The sequence below is a fragment of the Meriones unguiculatus genome, chromosome 4 (assembly GCF_030254825.1).
Source record: "Meriones unguiculatus strain TT.TT164.6M chromosome 4, Bangor_MerUng_6.1, whole genome shotgun sequence".
NCBI classification, from domain to species: Eukaryota; Metazoa; Chordata; class Mammalia; order Rodentia; family Muridae; genus Meriones; species Meriones unguiculatus.
The window spans coordinates 8,674,154-8,701,385 of record NC_083352.1 but is presented as its reverse complement, the minus strand read 5'-3'; the positions used below and the strand labels follow the sequence as shown (position 1 = coordinate 8,701,385).

At 43.4% G+C, this 27,232-nt stretch overlaps 1 protein-coding gene across 3 annotated transcripts in view; it reads right to left on the bottom strand.

Moving 5' to 3' along the window:
* Upf3a (UPF3A regulator of nonsense mediated mRNA decay) overlaps nucleotides 1-23,570 on the bottom strand; it is a 33,969-nt gene extending 10,399 nt beyond the window's left edge. Inside the window, exons 1-9 of one of the 3 annotated variants that reach the window (XM_021641766.2) lie at nucleotides 23,305-23,570; nucleotides 22,959-23,065; nucleotides 21,722-21,828; nucleotides 14,698-14,796; nucleotides 14,502-14,612; nucleotides 10,286-10,341; nucleotides 10,048-10,203; nucleotides 9,107-9,240; nucleotides 7,009-7,566 (exon numbers count right to left, since the gene is read on the bottom strand). In XM_021641766.2, the coding sequence (XP_021497441.1) occupies nucleotides 7,266-7,566; nucleotides 9,107-9,240; nucleotides 10,048-10,203; nucleotides 10,286-10,341; nucleotides 14,502-14,612; nucleotides 14,698-14,796; nucleotides 21,722-21,828; nucleotides 22,959-23,065; nucleotides 23,305-23,505 (1,272 nt within the window). In that variant the 5' untranslated portion in view covers nucleotides 23,506-23,570 and the 3' untranslated portion in view covers nucleotides 7,009-7,265. Of the gene's footprint in view, nucleotides 1-7,008; nucleotides 7,567-9,106; nucleotides 9,241-10,047; nucleotides 10,204-10,285; nucleotides 10,342-14,501; nucleotides 14,613-14,697; nucleotides 14,797-21,721; nucleotides 21,829-22,958; nucleotides 23,066-23,304 lie in introns of those variants that run through there. The other 2 variants (XM_060381421.1, XM_060381422.1) reach the window with 2 other exon arrangements.
* Nucleotides 23,571-27,232: the final 3,662 nt, after the last annotated feature.

Sequence of the window (27,232 nt, the reverse complement as noted above, 5' to 3'; positions counted from 1 at the left end):
CTGACAGGTAAGGGAGGCACCAGTGAGAAGGCACTTGAGGGGAACAGCCATGTTTTCAAAGGTCCACTTCATAGCTACCATCACTTCCTTTGCATGGCCAAGAATACTTTAGTGACCAAAGTCTCATCAGTGAAAACACAGCCTTACATTAAAGATGGGAACAGATTTGTGAACACGCATAGGTATATGAGTTTTAAGATCTAGGGTTTCTTTGTTGTCATTGCATTTTTTTTTTATGAGTGGGTGGGAGTTCTGCTTACCACAATCTAGTATCTCTCTCTGATATTTAGGGAAAATATACAAAGCATTTGCTAAAAAAAAAAAAAAAAGAAAAAGAAAAAGAAAAGAAGAAAGAAAAAAAAAGAAAGAAAAAATGATTGGATTATCCTTTGAACCTGAGAGGGAAAATCAGCCTTGCTGGTTCAGATGCCTGGCCACTTAATCACACAGTAATTTCAATGATGTTAGAGAGCTGTCAAAAACCTGAAAGAAATTCCTTAAAAATGTTTTTTTCCTTTATCTTGCTGAGTTATCAGAGAGTGTGAAGGAGGAAGGGAATGATACAGAAAATATTACCTTTAGGACAAAGACATAGCTCGCTGGTGAAGTATTGTTTTTTGTTTGTTTTTATAACATGTACAATGGCCATAGGTTCAATATCCAGCATCAAAACTACATTTAAAAACAAAAAGCCAGCCTTGGTGGCTCATGCCGTTAATCCTAGCCTTTAGAAAGAAGAGGAAGGCAGATTTCTGGGAATTCAAGGCCAGCCTGGTCCACACAGTGAGTTCCAGCACAGCCAGGAGTACATGAGTACATGTACTGACTTAGCTTCCTGTTGACCCTGGCCTATTTCCCCCTACCAACAGTATATAAGATGCTGTTATATAATAACTTCTTAATAACCTTGCATGGCATAAGAAACAGCTTGTGCTAGACCTCCTGATTCTCTCTCTCTGAGAGAGAGAGAGAGAGACACCCTGTCTCAAAACAAAACAAAACCATGTAAACAAGCAAACAAGTCATAACTTCATAGAATACCAGTATTTTTGTTGTTGTTACCTATAACCAAAGGAATTGGTTATTTTGAGAAGAAATACTAGTGTAAGTAGACAGAAACATAGTGTTACAGTTTTTATTAAAGTTGAGAGAGAGAGAGAGAGAGAGAGAGAGAGAGAGAGAAAGGCTGGGCATGGTAATCCAAGCCTTTAATATTAGCACTTAGGAGGCGAGTTCAAGGGCAGCCAGGAATGTGCAATGAGATCTTGTTTAAAAGATAAAAAAATCCTCATGTAATTTATAGAGCATATAGGGAAAGAAGGTTAGTTTAAAGCAAAAACAATTGCAGAACCAGAAACTCTATCATTTTGAACTCAGTGTAAACTAGAAGGCGAGAAGGGGAGCAGAGGAAAAATGTACAGAGAATTTTAAATGCTGATTTTTCTGTCTTTCTATGGGGGTAGCAGAATAGTAGAGAACTGGGGAAAGATTAAAGTTTCAAATTCCTTATTTCACTTGTTATTTCAGAGCTCTGCATCTTGTTGCTATGATTAGGTTGTGGGTCTATTTAGAAAGAGAAATAATGTCCATTTTTTTCTGTTTCAAATTTGGGACAAAATACACTGTGAAGCAAAGAATTAAAACTCATTAATTCCTTTAATGGCTCTTAAATTTTGGTATGTTTCAGCCAGGCATGGTGGCACATGCCTTTAATCCCCGCACTCAGGGAGGCAGAGGCAGGCAGACTGCTGTGAGTTCGAGGCTAGTCTGGTCTACAAAGTCCAGGACAGCCAAGGCTCTCTACACAAAGAACCGCTCTACACAGAGAAATCCTGTCTCAAAAAACAAACAAAAAACTGGTATTTTTTGCCAACATTTCCCCTAAAACTTTGATTACTTAAGAGATAATGGGGCTGGAGAGATGGCCCCTCTTCTAGAGGACCCGGATTTGATCCCTAGCATCTATAGGGCAGCTCGCAACTGTGGGAAGTTTAATTCCAGAGGATCCAACCCCCTGTCTTCTGGGAGACGCGCACACTGTACAGAGACATGTAAACAACACACACACAGAAGAAAAATTAAAAACCCACCGTGCCACTCGTGGTGCTGCACACACCTGTAAACCCAGCACCTGGGAGATAAGGCAGGAGATCAGCAAGTTTGAAGCTAGCCAGGAATACCAGAGAGCCTGTCTCCACCCACTATTCCCACAAGGTCCTGCTTCCATGACTTCCCATGACAGTCTGAACCCTGGAACTGCGAGCCAGAACTCCTTAGGTTGCTTGGGTCACAGAAACAAATAATACTGGAGGCTAGAGATGGGGGTGGGGCCCAGAGAGGCCCTGCCTGGACATGACCCCTGCCTTGCTGCAGCTGCAGTGGGAGGAGGGCCTTGGGCAGCTGAGGGTGGCAAGCTCAACCACTGGCAGCCAGAGGGAAGCAAACCTCATTCATCTGCAAGAAGGACACACACAGCTCTAGAACGAGGAAGTTAGGGACTGTCAGGGAGGACATGTAAGTTCGGGCATCTGTGAGGCACTTTCCAAGTATACAAGTGGGTGGGGATACAGGTGCAGAAGTCAAAGAGGAAACGGGCGCTGAGACCACAGTGGGGGATGCTGGCACAGGCCACAGGAAGAGGGTGCTAACACAACAAAGCTGCTGTTGGGAGATGAACAGGGAGCAGCCTGAGGGATGGAAGAGTGTTTTCATTTGACCCTTGTGAGGTAGAGACCTGAGGTGGTAGAAATGGAAACATGCTGCAGGAATGCATGACAAGATTAGAGAAAATAAACTCACATTGTGACAAAAAGTAGAGGCTCTGCTCTGATGCCCAGGCTGTGTACCCAGCTGCTGCCAACTATCATAACTGCTGCACATCTTTCCAGACACTGTGTACATACAAGAACGCACCTTTGTGTCTCAACACACCTTTCAAGGCATGCGCTTCAAGCAACTGCACTTTAAACTTCATCATACCTGAGACACTGTCATGTCAGCATCCCTGATAGAGTAGAGTTAACCGTCCCAGGGCCACCCTTCCTCCCTGTGCACACAGGTGTGTACTTGGTGTGCAGAGCCAGGGGCTCTGATGCTAGCTCAAAGGCATTCCTATTTTGTGTTCTGGAAGACATGACCATTTTCCTACAATATACTGCAACTGTATCTATTTAATACTGAGAGAAACAGTCCAAGGGAGAGAGGGGGCAGATCTAGAGTCACTGTTCTGGTTTTGACAGAGCATGAAGTCCTTCTCAACAATACCCACCACACTCCTTCAGCTTTGAATTCTCACTGCCACAAAACCACACCTACAGAGTAGCTTAGACAACTCAAGTCTAGGGCCGGAACTCCAAGCCCTGGGGTTGTCTAAGCTGTCCCTACTGAAAACCCTCTTCTGGCTGCCAAATGAGGCTCTCACTGTGTCCTCACCAGGCAGGGGGTCAACTCTGACCTCTACTTATGATGACATGAATGCGTCAGACCAAGGCCCACTGTCCTAACTGTATATGGCCTCAATTACTTCCTTACACCAGGGTAGCCATACTGGACGAGGACTTGCATATATGAATCTGGGGAGAAGGAACAATTCAAGAAGGCCTGACTTAAAATTCCATGGCTCTGCCATCCGTCCAGGAGCCCTAAAAGTACCAGTAGTTATCTGGCAATGCCTGTAGTCCCCCAATACCCAGAGTGGCACAAGAGTGCCCTCTATCAACACTGTCATCAATGGTGGCAGTCCTGAAAAGTCTAGACCTCATCATGTAGGGCAGTGGCCACTGTGACTGTGTTGCAGACACAATGGTTCATGGCAGACTGTTCTTCACTCATGGTAACTATCCCACATGACTGAAATGCTTTTATTATTGACGATCCCGTTCCTTTAACATGTGGACGACTGAGTTTAAATCAACTAAGACTTGTCCCTTTTATGATGTGATATTACTTACCTGGTTGTCTTTTTAGATGTGTACTCTGGGAGAAATTCAGAATCTTACAGGACAAATGTTTTCTTGAGCCAGGCATGGTGGCACACACCTGCAATCCCAGCACTCGGGGAGGCAGAAGCAGGCGGATCTTTGTGAGTTCGTCTACAAAGTGAGTTCTGGACAACCAAAGCTACACAGAAGAACCCTGTCTCCAACCCCTCTCCCCTCCAAAAAAAAAAAAAAAAAAAAAAAGTTTTCTTGACAGTAGTAGGGGTAGCAATGTACAAGAAGTGGCTAGCTTTATACCAAAATATTACAGCCTGGTAAAAACTCACCCAGACAAAGTAGATAGGATTTTCCTGAACCTAACTGAACTGACAAGATAAAAAAGACTGAAACTGAATTTACATGTAATAGTCATTAAACCATACCTATTATCTGAGATGGAGCTGAAGCAGTTATGGATGATTTAATTAATTAGTGCTGTGAGAGGGAAAATTTCTAACTCTGGAGTGTTGTTCTGAAAATAAACTTGCCTTTTGTATTGTTAATAATTAATCTGTTAACACAGATCAAATGGTTGATCAACTCTCAACATTGATCTCTGACATGGCTTTAGATAAGAAAAACAGAAGGCCATGTGCTCCCCTAGGAATCACACCCAGTCCTGGAAGGCAAGGTGTCTTTTCATCAGGGAACAGATGATGCAAACAGAAGAGCCTTCACCGGCACGGCGTGGAAAAGGCATTACCCTTCCCATCTTGCATCTTCCTGCAGAATGTACACACACTACCAGAATTCAGCCTGGCGCTCACACACTACGGCTTCTGAAACCACGCGTTCTGCTGTCAGCAAACACTGGGACACTGGAAACACCATCTGGCTACTGAGAGTCTGGTCACCCATTAACCCAAGAACTCCTTCTGTCACAGGGGCATCTCACTGCCATGGAGCTTGTGAACGGTGGGCAGATCACTCAGTGGGCATTACTGTGTATCATGTCAGCAAGTGAAAACTTATTTTCAGAAACAATAAAGGAAGTTTCACATCAGATGTGAAAACTCCCTTAATACACTGCCAGATGCCATTTACTGCCATGCTAAGCAATTGACACTAAGAGCTAATGGTTCTCCTTTGTGATGTTTATGTTTACAATAAAACTGATTCCATCAAGGAGTCAAAAGACCAGAATCCAAAACAAGAAATAACAGAAAACTGTAGAAAAACTCTTTGTTAAGGAATTATTAAAAAATCAAAACATGAGGCCATCCCCTCATCATTGTAGGAGTTAAAATGAAAACCTGGAATGTGTCGTCACACACATGCCTATAATTCTCCTTGATAGGACCCAAAAGCAGCTGCTTCAGGGCCCAAAGACGCCACAGCCAGAACAGCAGTCGCTGAGGTCCGATAGCTTTGAAGGAGTGGCAGAGGGTGACAGAGCCTGCTCTTTGGTAGCCAGCAACCTCAGGGCAGGGGCACCGCTCAGTGTCTTCTTCATGAGGATGACTGTACTGGTACATCCTGCCAGCGATTCAGCTTAAGATTCTTTGGCCAGTAAGAGTGGGAAAGGCCTGAGGCAGGAAGTAGGCACTGGCCTGAATCCCTGAGGCAAACTCAGGGACTCCTGGAGCCAATGTGGCTAGTCTCATTCTCACTGAGGTGACATGCACTGGTACTCATGTCAGCCTGACCCTTCTGAAAACCACACTGTCAGGCCTCACAGGAAAGAGGGCACTGTGTCCAAAGTCTCCCAGGAGCACATCAGGAGCAGTGGGCACAGTTGGTAAGCCCCACCTACAGTTACCCGAGTGCACCCATTGCTCACACAAAGCTGCTAAGGGGAGAACACATGTGAACACATGTCGCCAATAGACTACAGTTATACACAGGGTCCCCTAGGTTACAGTGACTGCAGGAATCTCTGGGGCACTAAAAAGTTGTGAGTCATCCCTTTTGGCCATTCCTGGAAGCATTAAAAATGGATGTCACTATAGGAAACAAAGGAAAAAAATACACACAAACACACACATATACATTCTAAAAGGCCATCAGCAGTACACAGCACCTTGAAAGGATCTGAATCGGATAAGTTAAGTGAGGAGAACCAGCCTCAAAGGTCACACGTGGTATGTTCCCACTTACTCACATTCTTAAATTGCCCAAATCCCACAAAGCCATTTAGCTACCAGGCCTGGTGAGCATGCAGGAGGTTGGCCCTAGAAGTGAAGTGCCGCTCAACCCTGGTGTCTCTAGGGAAGTTACCCTCGGTAGAGCGCCTTCCCATTGCCAGCACCCCAAACAGAAGCTACAGCTAAATGATTAAGACATCAACTGCTAAACAGTCCTTCTTTGGAAATATTCCAAGGACCAGAACCCTGGCTACCTCCAGACGACTTCAGAACGTGGAAGGGCCCTCATTGGTCTTCAGTTCTGCATATCAGCTAACGCAAAGTATGTATACTGCTGCAGGGTAACTTGCACTGAAATAGGTGCCTGTCTAAGGAGACTGTAGGCACTAGCCCCAGGAAAGCAAGGTTGGGAGAGATGTTCTGGCCATGGAGTGAAATATGACACATACTGCAGGTCAATGACCCCACTCAGCAGAAGCCTTCCTGCCCACCATCTCACCGTCCCTCCTCACCCTCCACATAAGAGCCCCTTTACTTGCGTTCCCTAGACAGGCTTTGGGGATGATGCTCCCCGATCTTCTAGCATGGCAGTCCTCTATTAATCTGACTCTTTATCCCTCAGCTTGGCTCTCCAGTCATGAGCAGCCTAGACTTGGATCCACCGGTAGTACTACCCTAAATGTGCCTCTGGGAAAATGTGACCAAACACAAGTGAACTTCACACTTCTGAACAAACTGCTCCTCATTAGACTCAAGGAACATCACTGCTCTAATCATGCTCAGGCAGAACTGACTCGAAAGCTATGTGACTATTTATTAGTCAATGACCTCAAAGGAAGCCCCATAAGCTGCTGTTTCCCTTATGATCTTAAGGCTACATTTTACAATATCAATGTCAAGTAAATGGCTTATGCTAAGTAATTTTTTCCTGGTAAATAAAAACTTGATTCTTTAAAAAGATGATGGTATGTTTTATTCTGAAGTTAGTTCCAAGGTCAGTGTACTCTACAAGATGAGGATTTTCAAATTCAGTCCATGTGGGCTTGTGAACTAACACAGGCAGTGTGCAACCCTAGACCTATACACACCTAGCAGATTGTTTTTTGTCTACTTTAATAAGAATTAGTTGGGGAAAGTAGTTGTGAGACTGCAGAGGCACACTGCCTTCTTGGCACACACCCACAGAGAGGATGGGCCTAGTGGACTAGAGAACCTTGTTTCCCAGGCGCTCCTTTCTTGGTCCCAGGCTGTCATACTCCTTCTGGTCCTTGCTCATTCTCTCTGCCATGTCCACAAGGACAGCCCCATCCTGACTCCCTTTTTTCCCTCTATCCTGGGTGAAGCCTTTCCCCCACTTTGATTCATCTTCACTCCTTCTGGAAAACCTGGCAAGCTCGGAGTGAATGCTGTGCTTTCTGCAACCATCTGGGTGACATCTTGGAGTTTCAGGCTCTTTGTCTCGAAATCTTTTGTCCCTTTGCTCTTTGTCACTGCCATTCTGTAACCTGTGAGTCAATACAAACGGTTAATAACTAATTGCAGGTAAGTGACTTTTATTTTTTTTCAAGACAGAGCTTCTCTGTGTAGCCCTGACTGTCCTGGACTCACTTTGTAGACCAGGCTGGCCTTGAACTCACAAATATCTGCCTACCGCTGCCTTCCAAGTGCTGGGACTAAAGGCATGTGGCACCAAGCCCAGCTGCAAGTGGCTTTTTGATTATCTGTCTCCCTTCTAGACTCTGAATGGGCTGTATAGGAACTGAACCTGTTGCTACAATTGCTGAGTTTAGCAGCAATGGGCTCACAACAAGCATCCAACAGAAAACACTCAAAAGATGGACAAATAAAAATACCTGCCACTATACCCGAATGACAAGTATACAATAACACAGCGCTAAGGTATGTAGATATTGTCCTCTCAGCTCTCCAAAGTCAGTGCAATCCCCATTTTACAGTTTAGTTAAATGAGTGACATTCCTTGGTGCCCAGATGTGTGTATGTGATGCAGCCCTGACTGTTGTATTCTGCTCTAAGCATAGCCAAATGAACTGAAGTTTAATAATGCCACATGGACTAATTTATGCATAGCAAAGGTTAACTGAATAGTGAGTAAATATATTGCTGCTTGGTTTTTTTGGGTCTTGAAGTCTTTGCCTCTTTGAACCATGGGCACAAGTCACCAACATATTCCCTCTGTGGCCTATCCACATGGGAGGCACAGGAACAAGTGAGGACCATATGACACCAAAACCAGGTACTGCTGTACTATAAACAAGGACACTAGAATACTACTATGCAAATCAAAGTGCTATAGATTACAAAGTTGACAATCCAACAAGTAGTAGAAGCCATGGGTTGGGCAAACCTGGCTGTGTGGGGCAGATATGATACTCAGGGTAAGGGCTATGCCTGCCAGCTTCATGGCTGAGCTCTGTCCATGAAACCATGCCATGGCAGGTAAAGATAAAGAGGCAGGACCAACAAAAAGACAGAAGTAAGGAGAATTACAATACTTAAGGTCTATTGCTCCAACACAAAAAAACAAAAAAACGAAAGGAAACAATAACAACAAACCAAACCCCCAAACTCGCCATCGCTATAAGATGGGACTCTGAAATGCGTAGTTGTAGATAACTGAAATGTAATCATAGATAAACTGCAAGACAGCTGGAATAAAATGTGTATGAAATCTCAAAACACAAAGGAAAGCAATGAATAGATAAAAATTACACAGAAAGACTGGGAGGGCAGACCCTGGAGACCTAAGTCCGGGAGGAAGTCTTAGGAGGAAAAGGAAGATCTTGAAAGGTGACAGTTAAGGAAGTAATAGGAAATGTCCCTGATTTTGAAGATATACTTGAGACTGTTGAGTCAGTGCTCACTCAGCTGCTGGGGTGGTCAGTAGAAAACAAACGTGTTAGCATATTCTTTCTGCCAAACTCTCAGATGCCAAGGGCAACGTGGAGTGTGTACAACTTGTATTGATCCTCTGACTCCGTACCAGGGGCAGGAAGGAGGTGGTCACAGAAACAGGAGCACGCTCACCTCTCCCCAGGCATCTCTGGCAGGTTCTCTACTGGCCGGGCTTCCTGCTTTTCATTTCCAATGCCAATGGCTTCACCTCTTTCTTTGGGTTTCTCTGTGGTTGATTCTTCTCCCGTTTCCAGTTTCTTAAGAAGCTGAGAAATCGTAAGGTTACTATGATTTACTACCACAACGATTTGCTGTTATGGCTCAGTGGTTAAAAGCACTTGCTGCTCTTCGGGAGGTTCCTATCATTCATACTGTAGCTCACAACCTTAGTTAAACTCCAGTTCCAGGGGATTCAGTGTCCTCTTCTTGCCTCTACAGGGACCAGGCACATATGTGGTGCACATACATACAGACTCAGCTAACAACAGACACGGCCCTGCTGTATTAACAGTAACAGCTAATGAGGGTTGATCCTTTCATTCTACTGTATAGTTCTTCAGAACCCCAATAAGTTATCTTAAGTCCTCTGTAAAGTAAGGTGAAACCAGGCCAGGCTGAGATCTCAGTTTTAAAAAGTCCTAAGAACAGTTCATTCTAATCCTGACCAATACTGGAAAGATCTCTTTAACCCACTTAACAAACGGGGAATACTGGACATGAGGGTGAACTGCATGGTGCCACCAAGTGCTGACCCTCGAATGCCGAGGCCTCTTCTGGGGAACTGAGCAGGAAGTTCTCAGCAGTGGACTGTCTTAGTAGGGTGCTGTGACCCATTCTACACTAGGTGGTCAGAGCCTCAGGCCTTCTACCACTGAGTGTTCGCAGGCTGAGTAAGGACGCCTGAGCTCAAGGGAACGTCTGAAGCTACTGTTGAGTGGATATAAAAAACAGTGATAAACAGTTAGATGAACTGAAAGTGTTTTATGATTTTAAAGTTAAATATTTAACTAGCATAATTACTATAACAAAACTAAACTTTTGGGGGAAAAGAAGAAATGTTTCTTCAAAATTACCTTAATCTTGACCTCTTTCTCAGTTCTCTTTTGTTTATCCGCCTCTTTCCTTTTACATCTCTCCTCTTCTCTCCTTTTCCTTTTCTCTTCTTCCCGTAAACGCTTCTTTTCTAGCTCCCTCCTCCTCCGCTCTTCACGTTTTTCCTCTCGGATTCTCTGAAGGCAAATATGTGCATAAGTTCTGTGCATAGAAACAGCAGGCACAGGGTAGATACTCTCCAGATAAAACACCACCTACCTGCTTTTCTAATTTCCTATTTTTAATATATTCCAAAAGAGGTGTGGTTCTTCTGGCTAAAGAACAAAAATTATAATACATTACACAAACCTCTAAATTGAGATTTATCTTAAATATTTGTTTTCAATTTAATATTAAAATAATTAGGGGAAGAATATTATCACTAAAATGTACATGAGTATGCACTGCACCTGGGGACATTCTTATTCTACTGTTATAAATCCAAGTAATTTGAAGGCACTGATAATTCTGCATACATGCCAGTCTTTTAAGTTCTTATTACCTATTATCAATTTTATATAATTCATGTATATAATGTATTTTGATCATATTTACTGTCCATGACCCACCCTTGCCCCTTCCCTCTCTTGCTGACCCCTTTCTCTTTCCAACCAGTCCTCCTCCTACCTTTTGGTTTTGGTTTTTGGTTTTGGTGGCCCAGAGAGTTTAATCAGGGCTATTTACAGGAAGGAATACAGGTAAGTGGTTATTTACAGGACAATAGGCAACTTAAGAGTGAGGAAAAAGACAAAGGATAGTTTTTCTTTAAAAAGTCATAAAATATTGCTCACATAGTTGGCAAAAATGTGTATTTGTGTATCTTAAGCTTCTCAAATGTTACTAATTTATTTTTATACTTCTGAAGAATCATAAGTGACACTCATTTACTCTGATGCCATGCGTATTTTCAGAATTTTTTGCTTTTCCACTTGTTTAGGTTTTTAGAAAATGTATTTAGTTTTACTCTGTGTGTGAGTGCTCTGTCTACATATGTGATGTGCACCGTGTTTATGCCCAGTGCCTGTGGCAGTCCGAATAGGGAGCTGCAGGGTGGGGGCAGCGAACTGCTCAGGTTCTCTGCAGAAGCAACAGTGCTCTAACCACTGAACAACCTCTTCAGCCCACTAACACAGTCTTTAATGCATGGCAATCTCTTTCAAAAATCAAAATCTGAAATGCCCCCAAGTAAAGTTCTGAGCACTGACATAATGACACAAGTAGAAAATCCCAAGTGTGATTTTGATAGGTCAGTCAAAACAGAGATGCATTACAAATATCGTGCACAACTGCCTTCACCCATGTGTTTAAAATACAGAAAACAGAATCTTTATCTTTAGACTTGCATTCTATTTCTTCAATATTTTATGACATATATACAAATATTCTAAAGCCCCAAACAGAATATTTCTGGTCTTATTCATTTCAGATAAGAGATATTCAGCCTAAAGTTTAGAAAATGATTCCACATGGCACTGCTGACCAAAAGAAGCACCCATTTCTCTTGTCTAAAGCTTCTACCTAGAACATCACCTTTCCTACTTCATACCTCTCATGTTGGGGCGTCAGACGCCCCCAAATGCTACAGACCTTCAGGTGTCACCAGAGGGACCAGCTCTATAGCCTCCAGATATGAGAACATGGTGAGAATGTGGGCACACTCTGGGTCTTCCCTACAGACCTTTAAGATCTCAGACGGAGCGGAGCTGGGAAGAATCCTTGGTACACCTGAGAGCTGGCATGACATTTCTAGAATGTGAGGCTCAGGAACTAGTAGAATTTTGTGAGAAAGCCCCTGGACCTGAGTCCCTAAATTCAAACTAAGGACCTTTGATACCCTGGCTTGACAGATCAAACGGTACTCAGCCTTAAACAGAGTGGTCATGGTCAGAAACTCACACTTTGAGGCAAGTGCTGTGGTCATAGATGCAATTAGTCTGGCAGAAATGAATTTATTTTAAAGAGACACTCTGGCTATCAGATTAGCAAAACAATGGACCCCAAGATAAAGTTTAGTAACATGGATACACTTCCCTCCTCCCCTCCTAATTACCATATCACAAAAATTTACAAGGCTCAAGAAGGTGATGATGTTTGCTGAGGCCATGAAGTACCAAGTCTCAGAGCTAGTCCTAGGCCTGTCCATTCCAAAGACCTTGTTTAACTCAACATCAGACCTCCTGTCAGCCTGATTTTATTATGATTTTATTCAAACCTTATTTGTTAGGCTTGCTCATGAGACTCCATAGAAGGTTAAAAGCTGAGAAAAAGCTGGCAACTCCTATGAATTTCATGGGAAAGACTCAAATTTAAAAGTTGAAGCAGTAATTACAGATGCAGCCTCCACAGTCCACCTCTAGATTGAGCGCACTTCTCGCATTAGGACTGGGAGTGTGTCCCTGGTACCTGTGTCATCAGTATGGAAGAACTCCTGAAAACATAATGGGCACTGAGGGAGATGCTGCAGACTCAGACGACATGGACAGAGGACTTGTGGGAACAAAACTAGATTCTAACCCACAATGAGGATGTCTCCAAAGTGGCTTGCAGTGACAGACCTGGTAACAAGGGGATACTTAAACAAAGCAAGAAAGATGGGGATGGGGGGTTGGAAGGTGAGTTCTAAAATACCTAATTTGCTTTTTCTAACTTTATAAATATAACATGTTTTGAAATCAGATCTGTTTCTGTCCCCAAAGTATATGTCTCCATCTTCTCTATGTATATATGGGTAGCATCTGCCCATCTTAAACCTCTGGTCTTTAGTTCTTTCTGCTCTCAGCCCCCACACTAACCTGACCACCATCCTCCTCCCTCTAATATCTGACCTCTAAAACATGCTCAGCATAATACAACAGCCTCCCCTGGGGAGCAGGAGCCATCAGTTGGACCCTTGCTTCTTTTTGGCATTCACCATGGACAGAGCAATGATGGGAGTGAATTAGCCCATGGCATTCCCTGGTAAAAATCCAGGTCTCAGGTCCCAGCACGAGGGTTTTCTACGCCTCTTCAATTACACAAGCTTACATTCTATTCCACAGCGCTCAAATACACAAGCTTACATTCTATTAAACAGGCTCCAGTCTGTTTATTTACTACATACTCAATTTTAAACATTTGTTTCCTGCAACTACGAAGATGAAAAAATAGAGTTCCACTGTGGAAGTAGGAAAGGAAATTAGGAAGAAAATCCACGTGGAGATTAACAAACCAAGTATACAAGAGATATTATACAAGCACCCACCAGTGAGCAGGACATGTAAGGGGTGCCAGGCCTTGAGAAAAGGGTTTGTTTTGTTTTTTAAATCTTTATGTGTATGGGTATCTGAAGTGGAAGTTTCTGGTTTCTGTGAAGACTCGGTTTTGTCATGTGATGTTTTGCTGGAGGCTGGCTTGTAAGAGGGCACATGATGTTTTGCTGTGAGCTCTCTTGTGCGAGGGGTGTGACTTTGGCCAGCTGAGAACATCCATGGGTGGACTTTGAGGAGAGGAGATATATAGAGGCCCATGAACAGTAAGATCAACCTCACTGCACTGATCTTCGTGCTTTGACACTTGACTTCACAGAGAAGCATTCAGAGAACTCTCGGGGCAATCCAACTGAGTTTTGTGGCTTTTGCTGACTTGTCCTACTGATTCATGTTGCTGCTTGGTGTTGGCCTTTGGAATGGACTGCTGGTATCCTGATGCCTGAGTTTGGTAATCCCCTAAAGACTCATCAACCCTAATTAGCAGAAAGTAGATAAAGAAGGTCTACAGCCCTTTTCCCTACTAATCTATCTAGGGTTGGGGCAGGGGTTGGAAGGGAGGTAAAGGTGCTTAAGAACCATAAAAAAAAAGCAGATTTTGTGAAAAATCTAAGCCTACAGGTATTCCGCCTACATGTATACCTGTGCACAGTGTGTGTGAAATACTCACAGAGACCAGAAGAGGGTGCTGGATCCCTGGGGACTGGAGTTACGGATGGCTGAAAGCCACCATTGGGGTACTGGAAATCCAAACAGGGTCTTTTGGAAGATCAACCAATGCTCTTAAACTATGAGCCATCTCTTCAGCCCCTTGGGAAGAGGTTTAATACTGGGACCAGCAAGAAATGGGACATTCAGGTGTGTCTGAGACTAGACTAAATATGTTTTGTGAAAAATAAAGGTGTTTCATGTCTACACGTGAGTTTTCTGGGGCCTACTGTAGGAAACAAACATTTGTAAAACACACCACTTTTTGACAGTACGGCAATTCTAAATGGAAGATCCCTAAAAACTTCATAATGTTCATCAAGAAAGGCTCAAAAAGATTTCCCCACACTATCACTTTTGTTGGAGGTAGAAAATACTATTTCTATTAAGCTTATAACAAAGAAATTTTACTCACATCTTGAAAAAAGAAGATTTAAATACACACTATTAGTAAGTATAATAAAGAAATGAGAAAAACAGACCAAGAAGTTCTCTTGTCTTTGCTTCTATCTCTCCCAAAAGTATCTCAGGACTAGTGCTGGTTTTTTCTTCCTCCAAACTGTAGGATTCCAGAAACTGCTTATAGTCTGGATCTATAAGTTTAAAACAGAATGAATGAATGCATGAATATTTTTTAATCTATTGGTTTATTATAGTCCCGCCATTGAAAAAACTCACCATCTTCAATGCTGCCGGTCTTAGCATCTTTTTTCTTCAACTTCTTTTTGGCAATCTTCTGGAACGGAGCAAACTCCACCACTGCAGGATACTCCAGGCCTTTTATGGAGACATATTGCAAACATCACTATGCAACTCGGCTATGTCCACTTTGGGAAACAACTACCTAACATGGAGATGAAGCAAGGTGATGACAGGTAAGCTTCAGATCCACAAACGCTTCAGGAAGAGTGCTGGCAAAGAGGCAGCACTTACTGCGTGAAATGGCCTACCATCAGTGGACTCATTCCAACATCAAACTGCTCACTCGAGAAGGAGAAATTTGCAGGTTGGTAAACCCAACTGCCCTAGGTTACCTCCAAATAATTTATAAATGGAGAGCCACCTACTTCATATTACTTCCAAATTTTTTATGAATGGAGTATCTCAGTTAGGTTTTATTTTAGTTACAATCAACTATTAACTTTTAAATTGTTATGTTTAGAGAGATGGCTCAGTGGTTAAGAGCATTTGCTGTTCTTGCATAGAACCTGGATTGGTTCTAAGTGGCTCACAAACACCTGTAACACCAGTTCCATGTTATCTGATGCCCTCTTCTGGCTTCTGATGACACTTGCACACACATGGTACACATACATACAGTCAGTCATGCACACATACAGAGCCATAGAATATAATTAAAATAAAATAACTTTAAGAATGTTAATGCCAATGGAATACTACTCAGCAATTAAAACCAAGGAAATCATAAATTTTGCAGGCAAATGGTGGGATCTAGAAAAAATCATCCTAAGTGAGGTATCCCAAAAGCAGAAAGACACACATGGTATATACTCACTTATATAGACCTATAAGATAGGATAAACATACTAAAATATGTATACCTAATGAAGGTAAACAAGAAAAAGGTCCAGGAGTAAGATGATCAATCCTCATCTAGAAAGACAAAGGGGATGGACATTGGAAATAGGAGAAAACAAATAACAGGACAGTAGCCTACCACAGAAGGCACCTAAAAGACTATCTAGCAGTGTATCAAAGCAGATGATGAGACCCATAACCAAACCTTCGGCAGAGTGTAAGGAATCATATGAAGAAAGGAGGAATTAGTATATCCTAGAGGGGACAGGGAGCCCCACAAGGTCCAAATATATCTGAGCACAAGGGTCTTCTATGAGACTGTTTATCCAACCAAGGACCATGCATAGATATAACCTATAACCCTGCTCAGACACAGCCCATGGTAGCTCAGTATCCAAGTGGGTTCCCTAGTAAGGGGGACAGGAATTGTTTTGGACATGAACTCATGAGCTTCCCCTCCCCTCTGAGGGAGGAGCAGCCTTGCTAGGCCACAGATATGGACATTGCAACCATCCTGAAGATACCTGATAACCTAGGGCCAGACGGAAGGAGAGGAGGACACCCCCTCTCAGTGGACTCGGAAAAGGGTCAGGGAGGAAATGAGGAAGGGAGGGGAGGATTGGGAGAGAAAGAGGGAGAGGGCCACAGCTGAGATACAAGTGAATGTATAAAATTACTTAAAAATAAAAAAAATATTAAAAAAAAAGAATGTTAATGCAACTCTTAAGGAAATTACTCTGTTAAAAAAGACATAGGGCTAAAGAGTCTGGGAGCTTTAAGAACATATATATGGAGCTGGAGAGATGTTTCAGGAGTTAAGAGCACTGGCTGCTCTTCCAAAGGTCCTGAGTTCAATTCCTAGCAACCACATGGTGGCTTATAACCATCTATAATGAGATCTGGTGCCCTCTTCTGGAAGGCAGAACACTGTATAAATAAATAAATCTTAAATAAAGAGAAAAAAAAGAACATATATTTATTATGTTCTAGGTAAGGTTTTTTCCAAACAAAAAGGTGAATAATGGAGGGAGCAGGAACTGATTTTGATGTGATATGGGGGGTAGGGAGATGAACACACAATGAGGTGTTCTGGGAAAGTCTGTGTATTGGCTTTAGCCAGCACATGTAACACTTTACCTGAGGACTAACCCACTAAGCAATATCATTTAAAATCCTGTCAGTCGTGCAACTGCGATCCTGTAGTGCAAACTTATTTGGAATACATTTTGTGCTAACCTCAACTATGCAGAATTAAGGCAGGAATGAGAAGGGCTGGCAAGATGGCTCCATGGGTAAAGGGACTTGCTGCTAAGCCTGATGACTTACGCTAGATCTCTAGGACCATACAGTGAAAGGAGAGGACTGACTTTGATCAGTTCTGAACTGAGAACTGCTCCCTGATCTCCACAAGTGCAACATGACCCAGGAGCGTACATGCATATTTACGCGCATACACAGACCCGTTTTTAAACTGTATTTTATTTGGGGTATTTATGCCTCCCTTCCACTAATCCTTTAGCCCAGTGAGAGAGAGATGAGCGGGGAGAGGGGCGCAGATCCCTTTACTTCTCTCCGCTATTTAGGGTCGATGGGTTCTTTTGGGGCTACACCAATCTCCAGCAGCAGCAAACACAGCAAGCAGTCTCTTTCACGCCTTACGTTGAAACATTTCTCTGTCAAACCGCCACATGGTCTGTCCCTGGTCTCTCCAAACTGCCACCGGCCACACTTTCTCCCTCTAGGCTGTCCCATTTATTTCCCTCAGAGTCCTAGATCACGCCCCTCTCCATGCTGCATGAGGCCGACCTTTACCAGCTGGCAAAGACCACGCCCCACAGAGGCAATTATTAGCTGTGGACAAACTAAAGTCCAAACTAAAATCCCACAAACAAAAACATATTTATATCTGTTAAAACAAATATTGGGATTAAAACACAAACATATTTACATAACATAACTGAGTTTTTCAAACCAAAACTTTCACACATAGGAGTGTACACACACAGGAGTGTACACACACACACACACACACACACACACGCTGATATTAGTGTACATACACATAGACATAGGAATGTGCACACATGCATGGACGCACATGCACATAATATAAAATTGTAGCTGGTCTTTGCTACTTTGTGGGATCTTCTTTTTCTCACCCTTTATCCCACTGGTTTCACCCCCTATCACTAGACAGAAGAGAAAGAAGGATAGAGGAGAAGGAGAGAGAGAGAGATCCCTGAATCTAATTTCTTCCCTTTTGTTTCATTTCTGAGCACAACTACTAACAAAACACAACCAAACCCCCGGATGACCAACAATCACCAAGCCACCTCTCAGGACTCTAGCACTGAGGTACTTTCTGAAAAGTTCTCAAAATTCCAAATGTCACAAAATCGCAAAAACTATCTGCAGCTGGCAAACCACGCCTCTGCTAGAGCACGAGGCAAATCAAAGCCAGCTGCTTCAGACAGTACGAAGCAGCCCCTCACCTCCACACCTGGGAGTCAAATGAAAGCATATTCTTATATTTCTGTGTTTAAGAAATCAAAATTGTCATTACACAAAGTAAATAAGTGTAAATAAAAAGAGTGGGGCGGTAAACCGCACTGGACTAGCAGAGACGATGTACCCACAGGACACAACAGATGCCTATTACAGAGCTGACAAACTCCCAATTCCAAGCCTTACCAAAAAGCCACAGTAATCACAATAGCATAGCACTGGCATGAAAACAGACATACACACCAAGAAAAACAATAGCAGGCCAACAGAAAACACCTGGCTCAAATGACCAAATGATTTTTGACAAGGATGTGAAGATAATGTAAAAGGATAGTGCTGAGAAAACCGGATAGCCACATATAAAGAACGAATTGGAAATTGATCCAATGTCCTATGCAAAAACTGACTCAACATACAAGGCCAGTAACTGGAAAAGCTCTATGTTCATTAATTCTTATAGGTGACAACAAATGCACAGGCAACTAAAGTAAAGACAGATCAGGACTGCCTGAAAAATCAAAAAGTTATGCTGGTATAATGTTCTTTGGAAATGTATACACCTTACCCTTGTTCATTCAAATGCTGATTTCTCCCCTTCCCCCACTTTCTGGTTTCAAACCGGATATTGCATTGTGATACATACTCTAAGCATCCTGTTTCAACTTTGTGTAAACAGGCCAAAATAAAGCAACTAGCCATAATGTTGAGCAAGGGGAGGAGCCAGAGGTCAGGAAATGAGTGGGAGGAGAAAGGACAAGGCAAAGCAGGAGAGAGTGCTAGGAGAGAACTGGAGGACAGATCTTGGAACTATATGGAGATGGACTGGACATAATATATCACTAAAAGCAAGTATAATGTGGGAAATCTAAATGTTAGGAAACTATGAGTGCTTGGAGGTTTAGGAGGGAGTAACTATTGCCCAGTATTGTGTTCTAGGTTAACTAAATAAAGCCAGTCTCTGTGTGGTGATTTTATTACACAGCTGTTTAGGATTAACAGCAGCATTACTAAAAGATAATTAATAGTAATCAATAAATACAACAAAGTTATTTGCATCAAAAGACACAATCAATAGAGTGAAAAGGAAATCTATAGATTGGGAGAACCATACACCTGGGAAGAGAACGCTACCTACACTCACAGAGAACTATTACCACTCAACAAAAATAAAGAAAGAAAAGAAAAAGAAATCTGGGAGTGTTATATGTACCTGAAATTCTAGGATTTATGAGAAAGAGACAGGAGGATTGCTGTTAAGTTTGGGGTCAGCCTGGGGTAAATGGTGAGACAAAACAAAGCAAAAGCAAATCCTAAATGAATCAATCAGATAACCTGGTTAGGGAGTGACAAAGGGGCTGAACATCTGGCGTAGCAGTTAGCAGCACTTGCTGCATTTGCAGAGGACATAAGCGCGGTTCCCAGCACACATGTCGGGCAGCTCACACACACTTGCAACTCCAGTTCCAGGGAATCTAGTCCCCTCTTCTGGCATCTGAACACTTCTACAAAATATGACATTTATACGCATATATATAAATAGAAAAAAAAATTTGTCTTTTGAGACAGGGTTTTTTCTGTGTTGCTTTGGTTGTCCTGGAACTCACTCTGTAAACCAGGTTGGGCCTGAACTCAGAAATCCACCTGCCTCCGCCTCCAAGGGGTGGGATTAAAAGCATGTGACATCACTACCTGGTGAAAATAAAATTTTTAATTGAAAAAAAAAATGACAAAGACCTTCAGTGATATTTCTTCAGAGTTGGTCTACAAATGACCAACAATCATATAAAAAATGTTCAATTGCAAATTTATGGGAGTAATAAAAATTATATCACAATAAGCTTGGGTATGGTGGTACAAAACCTATATCCCAGTACTTGAGAGGCTGAGGCATGGAGAACTCAAGTGAAGGTCAGCCTGGGGTATCTCAAAAACTCAACAACTCAATTTAACCCAAATCAAAGGAACAACAACAAAAATAGGACGAAAAACAAAACTCTCCTCCAAAAGAAAAGAAAGAAATCCCAGGAGCGATGTTACCTTTGAACCTACTAGGCCAGTTGCTATAATGTAATGCAAAACAATGACAATAAAAACTCAAAACAGGAAAGAGTAAGTGTTGGTGAGGAAGAGGAACAACTGTAGCTCTTGTGCATTACTTTTGCTGGGAATGCAAAATGGTAGAGCTCCTGTGAAAAACAGAATTACCACATGATTCACCAATTCTACTTCTGGGTAGATATCCAAACTGAAGACAGGTTCTCTGAGAGATATCTACATATCCAGAGAGTCTACCATTAACTTGGCTAAAGCCAAGTGTTGACTGACATATAATAGGGTAAGTAAAATGTACAAAGTCCCAGGAGGGATGTTATCCAGCTTCAGAAGGAAGGAGATTCTTCAGTTTGTTACGACACGCCTGACTGTGGAGAACACTGTGCTAAGGGAAATAAGCTAGCCAAAAAGACAGTGAGATTCTACTAATTCAGGGCTTGCAGCGTAATAACAACCACACCAGAAAAACAGAAAAAGAATGCGTTCACAGGAGGGAGCTCAAGAAGGGTGAAGGGGGTAGGCACTGGTGTATAACTGATAAAGCTGCAGTTGTGTAAGATTCAGGGAGTCTGGGCAACTGGTTGTATAAAGTGAATAGTTTTAACACTACTGAACTATACTCTAAGATGGAAGGAAGGAAGGAAGGAAGGAAGCAAGCAAGGAAGGAAGGAAGGAAGGAAGCAAGGAAGGAAGGAAGGAAGGAAAAGAAGGAAGGAAAAGAAGGAAGGAAAAGAAGGAAGGAAATAAAGGAGAAAGGAAAGAAGAAACCATGAGTCACTCAGAAGGCTGGAGAACTGATCACTGACAATTTAAAGCGAGTCTGAACTAAGAGACAGTCTATCTCAAAAAAAGGGGGGAGGAATATGATGAATTTTGTTATATATATTTTACCAATATTTTACAAAATAAAAAGGTCAGCTGAATAGAGTAGTTAGCAACGAACTAAACAGCCAGATGGTCTGTACTAAACTTGCCCAATATTCAAAGAAACTACAATCTGACCTTCTGTTTAGTCACCTCCAATCTTTTCCAATGTTTACCCTCTGATGAAGAAGGGAACACATACTCTTAAGTACAGGGGGATATAAATGAGAAAAAGATGGCTGGGGAGGGCAGAAAAGAGCTTCTAGACATTGTTCATAAGCCTTAAAGGCAGAAAATATAACACAGGGCAGTCAGACAGGACAGGGCAGGGGAAAGAGGAATACCAAAAGTAGACCTGGAAAATCCAAGAGAGCAGAGCCTCTGAAGGGAAGACTGCTCTGGACACTTCACAGCTGAAATTTGTGACCACATACCCTCCACACCAGTACCAAGAAGTGAATAATCGTGATCAGTACTCTGGTTTCCTCGAAAAAATATGAGCATATAACACATCCCAGGAAACTTTTCTCAAACGTCGTAAGGTAACTTGGTTTTGGAATGCAAAGTTCACTTGTTCAGAAAACTAATGTGTGAAAACCCACTCACCAACAACGGTGCACTCTGTTCTTATTATACGGAACTTCTGGAATTCTCTGGTTTATAAATTTCATCAGCACTCGATATAATAATAAAGGTTTATGACCTTATTCAAGATATCTTTGAGAAGTTAAAACTCACTAACCTTTATTGCCAATGAAGATATATCCATCAAAACGGTCTCTGAACAGAAGGATGTCATCGGGGTTTCTAAAGTTAATGTATGCTCTTGAGTAGAGGTGAGGATAGAGGCTGCAATATGAGATAGTGATGAAAATGGTTAGTAAGACTGTAGGACTCCCTTAATTTTGCCTTACTTGCCCTTTATGAATACAGCAAATACTTTGCTTATGCCAAAGAATCACTTCTCAGTTAATTATAATATTCTAGATATTCTTTAGCAAAAAGCCTAAAGATAAACCAACTACTAACCGAAACCTTAATTACTCAGGAGCTCCTCCATTATACAGTGCGAAGGTTAAAATACTGGACGTCAGAAGTCACCAAAGGCCACAGATGTTTTTAGACTCATTCCTGGAACATCAGGACAAGAACAAGACAAGTCTTGGCTCCTTCCTGGATGCAAATATTGTACTGGGAGAGGTTCTTTTCAGGTGGGTAGACCGGCCTCAGGTGCTTTGGTACCTAGGAAAAACCTGTTCTCCCTATCTCAGCAACAATTCTTATCACAGGTAGAAACTCTTCAATTTCATTCACAGCCAACATTAGAGTTTACTGAAGTCTGTTCACAGGGAGGTGTAAGTTACAAGTTGGAACTGGAAATGCACAGAGTCACTCCTTGTTCTTTTAACTGTTTCTTTTTCCTAAACTTCAGCCATCTGAAAACCACCTGTGGTTTTCACAGGACACCTGTTTAACAATCACATTTTCGTTTGACAAGACTTTTAAAAAATAAAAACTGGTACCTGAAAGGATAGTGTATATGACATAAATGCAAAAGCATAAAAAGATATAAAAACAAATACCGTGAAAAGTCACGAATTCCAGTGGCACTGATACCTGCTGATTAGGCCAGCCCTGTGTTGCTCCAGTCACCACGGGCAGAGAACTGTCTGACTGGGTGGTGGCTGACAGGAGCAGGGCGGCAACGTGATCCCACTTCTCCGGGTTCAGGGACTGGTCCTTCGCTAGCGAAAACACGCCTGACTCACGTGTACAAGGAATGCACTCTGGCTTCTCATCCTATAGTTAATTAAGGGCTACGTGGAGGAAGGCATGAAAACACAAAGGGGAAAAGGCGCGATGCCACGGGCGCACCAAGGTTCTGCGGCGACCCACACGGTGCCTTTGGGCGTGCGCTGACGGCTGCAAGGGGAAGCCGGCCCTGAGGAGCGCCGCCCGGCCCTCACTCCAGCACTCACCTGAGGTCCGCAGCTACCACCTCGAAGTAATCGTGCGCGGGCAGGGGGCGCAGTTGCTCTTCCAGCTGCTCTTTGGTGAGGCCGGGGGGCAGCCGCCGGAGGACCACCTGGGACGGTCACACCTAGTCACTCAGAGGCTGCCGCCCGCCGCGCCCCGCCATCCCGGAGGCAGCAGCAGGCATCGCCCCGGGGACGCGGCCCCGCCCCTAAGGTGAGCAAGCCGCGCGCCCTCCTCAGAGCCCTGCCCTCCTCGGCTTAAAGCAGTCTTCTCGCGAGAATTGCGGCCCCGCTCCCCAGGGTGCGCCCGACCAGTCTCCCACGAGAGACCGTGAGGCTCCGCCCCCACCTTGCTCAGGGCCGTCCTCTTCTCCTCGCGAGGCTTGCCGGCCCCGCTCTCGGCAAAAGGCGAGGCCGGCGGCCCCGTGGGCTCCCTCCGCGGCGACTCGCGGCGGAACTGGACCTCAGGGCCCGACAGCTTCTCCCTCCAGCTCGGGCCCCGCATAGAAAGGGCTGCGCCCAGGCCTCCGGGCCCCTCTTCCGAGCGCATCCCCACCGGCCGCCCGCCGCCGCCTCCGTGAGAACGAAGCCTCGCGAGGACTAGGCAGCCCCTCCCTTGGCATTCGATGTCCAGCGTCTCCTCCCTGGGCTGACGGGGGAAGGGGCGGTGCCAGCGCCCGGTGGTGGGCGGCCCGGTGAGCTCTGAATGTGGCGGTGCCCAGGTTGACAAGTGTGCAGAATACAACCGTTTTCAGGAAAAAAAAAAAAAAAATCCTGAACATCCTCCAACAGCGACGGCAGTGAAGGCAATTACTGCTGTCACACTGCGCGTGGAAAACAAATGCACGCTCATCCATGGGCTGCTGGCCTGCCGAGTGGATGTGGCCCTGATGATCTGAGCCTGGGCGGGAGCCGACAGCAATGTCTGGCCCACTCAAATCACTGGGACAGCACCAGAACTAAAAACTAACTTTCTTCCTTCCTTCCGTGTTTGTTTGTTTGTTTGTTAAGACGGGGTTTCTCTGTATAGCCTGGTTTTCCTGGAACTCACTCTGTAGACCTGGCTGGCCTCAAGAGAGCCTCTGCCTCCTCCTGAGTGCTGGTATTAAAGGTGTGTGCCACCACCGCCTGGCAAAGTATTTTTCTCTTACAGACTTACCAGCAACAGTTTTCCTATGTGCTCAGATTTCTCTTACTTTGGCTGTAGTTTTTATTTATAGTACCTTGCTCCTAAGAACGTTAAGAATAAAGGATAACGAGAGAATTTCAGAAATTTAGGGATTTAAAGTGTATCCAGGTTTCACAGTGACAGCCATATGGATATTGCCACTCTTGAAATGTGACATTTTAAATGGGCAAAAGACTGAAAACAGTTGCAAAGTCTCAAACATCAGAGTTCTGTAAAAGCCTGGGCAGGAGCAGTTTCCAGTCAAGGAAGGCTAGGTCTCAAAGCCCACTGTTTGATCCAGCTCAGTTTGGAATAACTAGTTATGCTGACCGAATGCTATGTTAGCCTGTTAAACTCATTAGGAAGAAAATGCATGTTTGAAGGGCTGATAAAAGTGTGGAAACGAGTTGTCAGGAAAAAAACCAAAAACACCACATGCTGCTGTTAGATTGTACAAGGCTGATGGATAGTGATTTCACAATTGAAGAAAGTTGGAACAGAGTCAGAGTTATGTTGGGCTAGCTTTGGTCCCCTTAATAAAGCCATTGACTGCCTACCTGTGTGTCTGACCTAACACAACTGACAAGTAAATTGCTGGTTGGTTTATGTCAACTTGACACAAACTTGTCACTTGGTTCAGAAAGAACATCAACTGAGGCATTGCTTTCCTCAGCTTGGCCTACGGGACAGTTTCTTAACTAAGGATTGATGTGGGAGGGTCCAGCCAACTGTGTGCAGTTCTACCTAGAGCAGGTGGTCCTTGGTTGTAATAGATAAGCAAGCCAATAAGCAGCATTTTTCTGTGGTTTCTACTAGTTCTTGCCTCTAGGCTCCTCCTTTAATTTCTCCCTTTATTTCCCCCAGTGACAGACTGTGACCTAAGAGCTGATCAAGTTGCTCTTGATCAGTATTTGATCAGCAACAGAAAACTTGGATCAAAATTGGTACTGGAGAGTGGGCTATTGCTGTCGTGCCTGACCATGCTTTTTGTTGTTGTTTTTTTAGGATATGTTAGTTTTTGGAGCTTTGACTAGAAAAGTCATTGAGTGCTCAGACTTAATAAGCTGTTGTGGAAGCATGGAAGAAACCATTGAAAGAACAGAGGGCCTGCTTTTATGAAGTATAGGCACACAAAGACTATCAGAGATAGTCTGGTGATATTTATGATTAAGAATCTATGGGTGTGAAACCTTTACTGGGACAAATGATGGTTAGCTGGGAATGAATAATTAGCTGTGATTAATAAGACAGCAGAAGTGTAATTTCTGGACATATTTTCTAAGGGTCAGCACACAGAAGCTGTTTAGGTGTGGCAAGGTTGCATCTTGAGTAGGAAACCAGACTTGGAAATGTGTAGACAACAGGTGGGGCTGTGTAGGAATGAAAACTGCAAGATTCAAGGGGTGGAATCAGCTGAGACTAGATACCATAAGATGCCCAGAGAGGCCACTGATGAAGGTGCAGTGCAGACCCCAGCATACTGGAGCTGGTAGGCAGGTGTGGAGTGAAGCCTGCCTGAACCTTCCAGACAAGCTGAGTATGTTTTGGGTGGCAGAGCCAGAGGTGGAGTTGCCCAGGTTCCCGGGAGCCCAGATCCTAAGTGCCTAACATTGGACTATGAACTACTTTTTTTGGATTTTGCTTTTGTTTTGATCCAGTTTTAACTCTGCTCTGGTTCTACCCTCTTGGAAGAACTATTTAACTTGTTTCTCATTTTACAGGAGCCCGTAATTAAGAGACAGGATATTTTTAGTGTCACTGAACTTTTAATTAACACAAGTTTTTAAAGACTGGGTCTTTGGAGGTTGCACTGTATTTTATATTAACATCTTGGAGATAAACAAGGAAAGGTTATAGTTTAATGGGTTATAGTTAAATGATTTGTGTCAAGAGTTTTCATGAACTTGAAACAAACTAGAGGAACCTGGAGGAAGGGAATCCTGATTGAGGAATAGCTTCCATCACACTGGCCCACAGGGCAGTCTCTTGATTGGTGTGGAAGGGTTCAGGCATCTGTGGCCAGTACCATCTCTGGGCAGATAGTCCTGGCTGGATAAACAAGCAAGCTGAGGAAGCCATGGAAAACCATGCTCAAAATATATGCAAAAAAATATTTTGGGGGGCTGGAGAGATGGCTCAGAGGTTAGGAACACTGGCTGTTCTTCCAGATGTCTTCAGTTCAATTCCCAGCAACCACAGGGTGGCTCATAACCATCTATAGTGAGATCTGGTTGCCCTCTTCTGGCATGCAGGCAAAACACTTAAATAAAAAGAATATTAAAATTAAAATTAGACTGTGCGTGTTGGCTCATGCCTGTAATCCCAGCACTTGGGGAGGCAGAGACAGGCAGATCTCTGTGAATTTGAGGCCAGCCTGGTCTACAAAGTGAGTCCAGGACAGCCAATGCCACAACAGAAAAACCCAGTCTTGAACCACCATCCCTCCCAAAAAATTATTAAAAAAGTAAAATTTAAACAATGTGTGCCGTTTCTCAACACAGAATTACAAAGCATAGAAAAATGCTGGAAAAATATGGCTGACATGGGGAAAAATTGAGGAAGGCCAGGCATAAAAATACTAGTCCAAGCTGCTAATCAGCCATATCAGACATGTTCAAAGGGCCACTAGAAATCTCAAAGAACTAGACCCTAGGAATGATATACATCAATAGAGAAACAACAGGAAGTAATTGCTTTTGAGTGCCTATTTTGCTTTGTTTTTCATATAATTCCTGTAAAGGGAACAACAGAAGCTATGGAACAGCTCAAATGTGAAAATTCACTTTAGGGCATTCCAGGAACAGAACCATGTGCTATCCCAGTGCCCCTATGGGAAGACGGGAAGTAGAAACAGAACCTCCAGAAGCTTGCTGGCCAGCTAGCCTGGTGTAACAGCAGCAGTCAGACAGATTCTGTTCTAAACAAGGTCAGTGAGAGCTAACAGTCAAGGTTGTCCTCTGACCTCCATATTCAGTTGCACATATGCTCTTGCTTTCATGCAACCAGAGAAATCTGCAACACAGACACATAAGCTGCACACATGCATTCATGTACAAGAACACACATGATCATTTTAACGGACTGAACCAAGGGTCTTGCTGTCATTGAG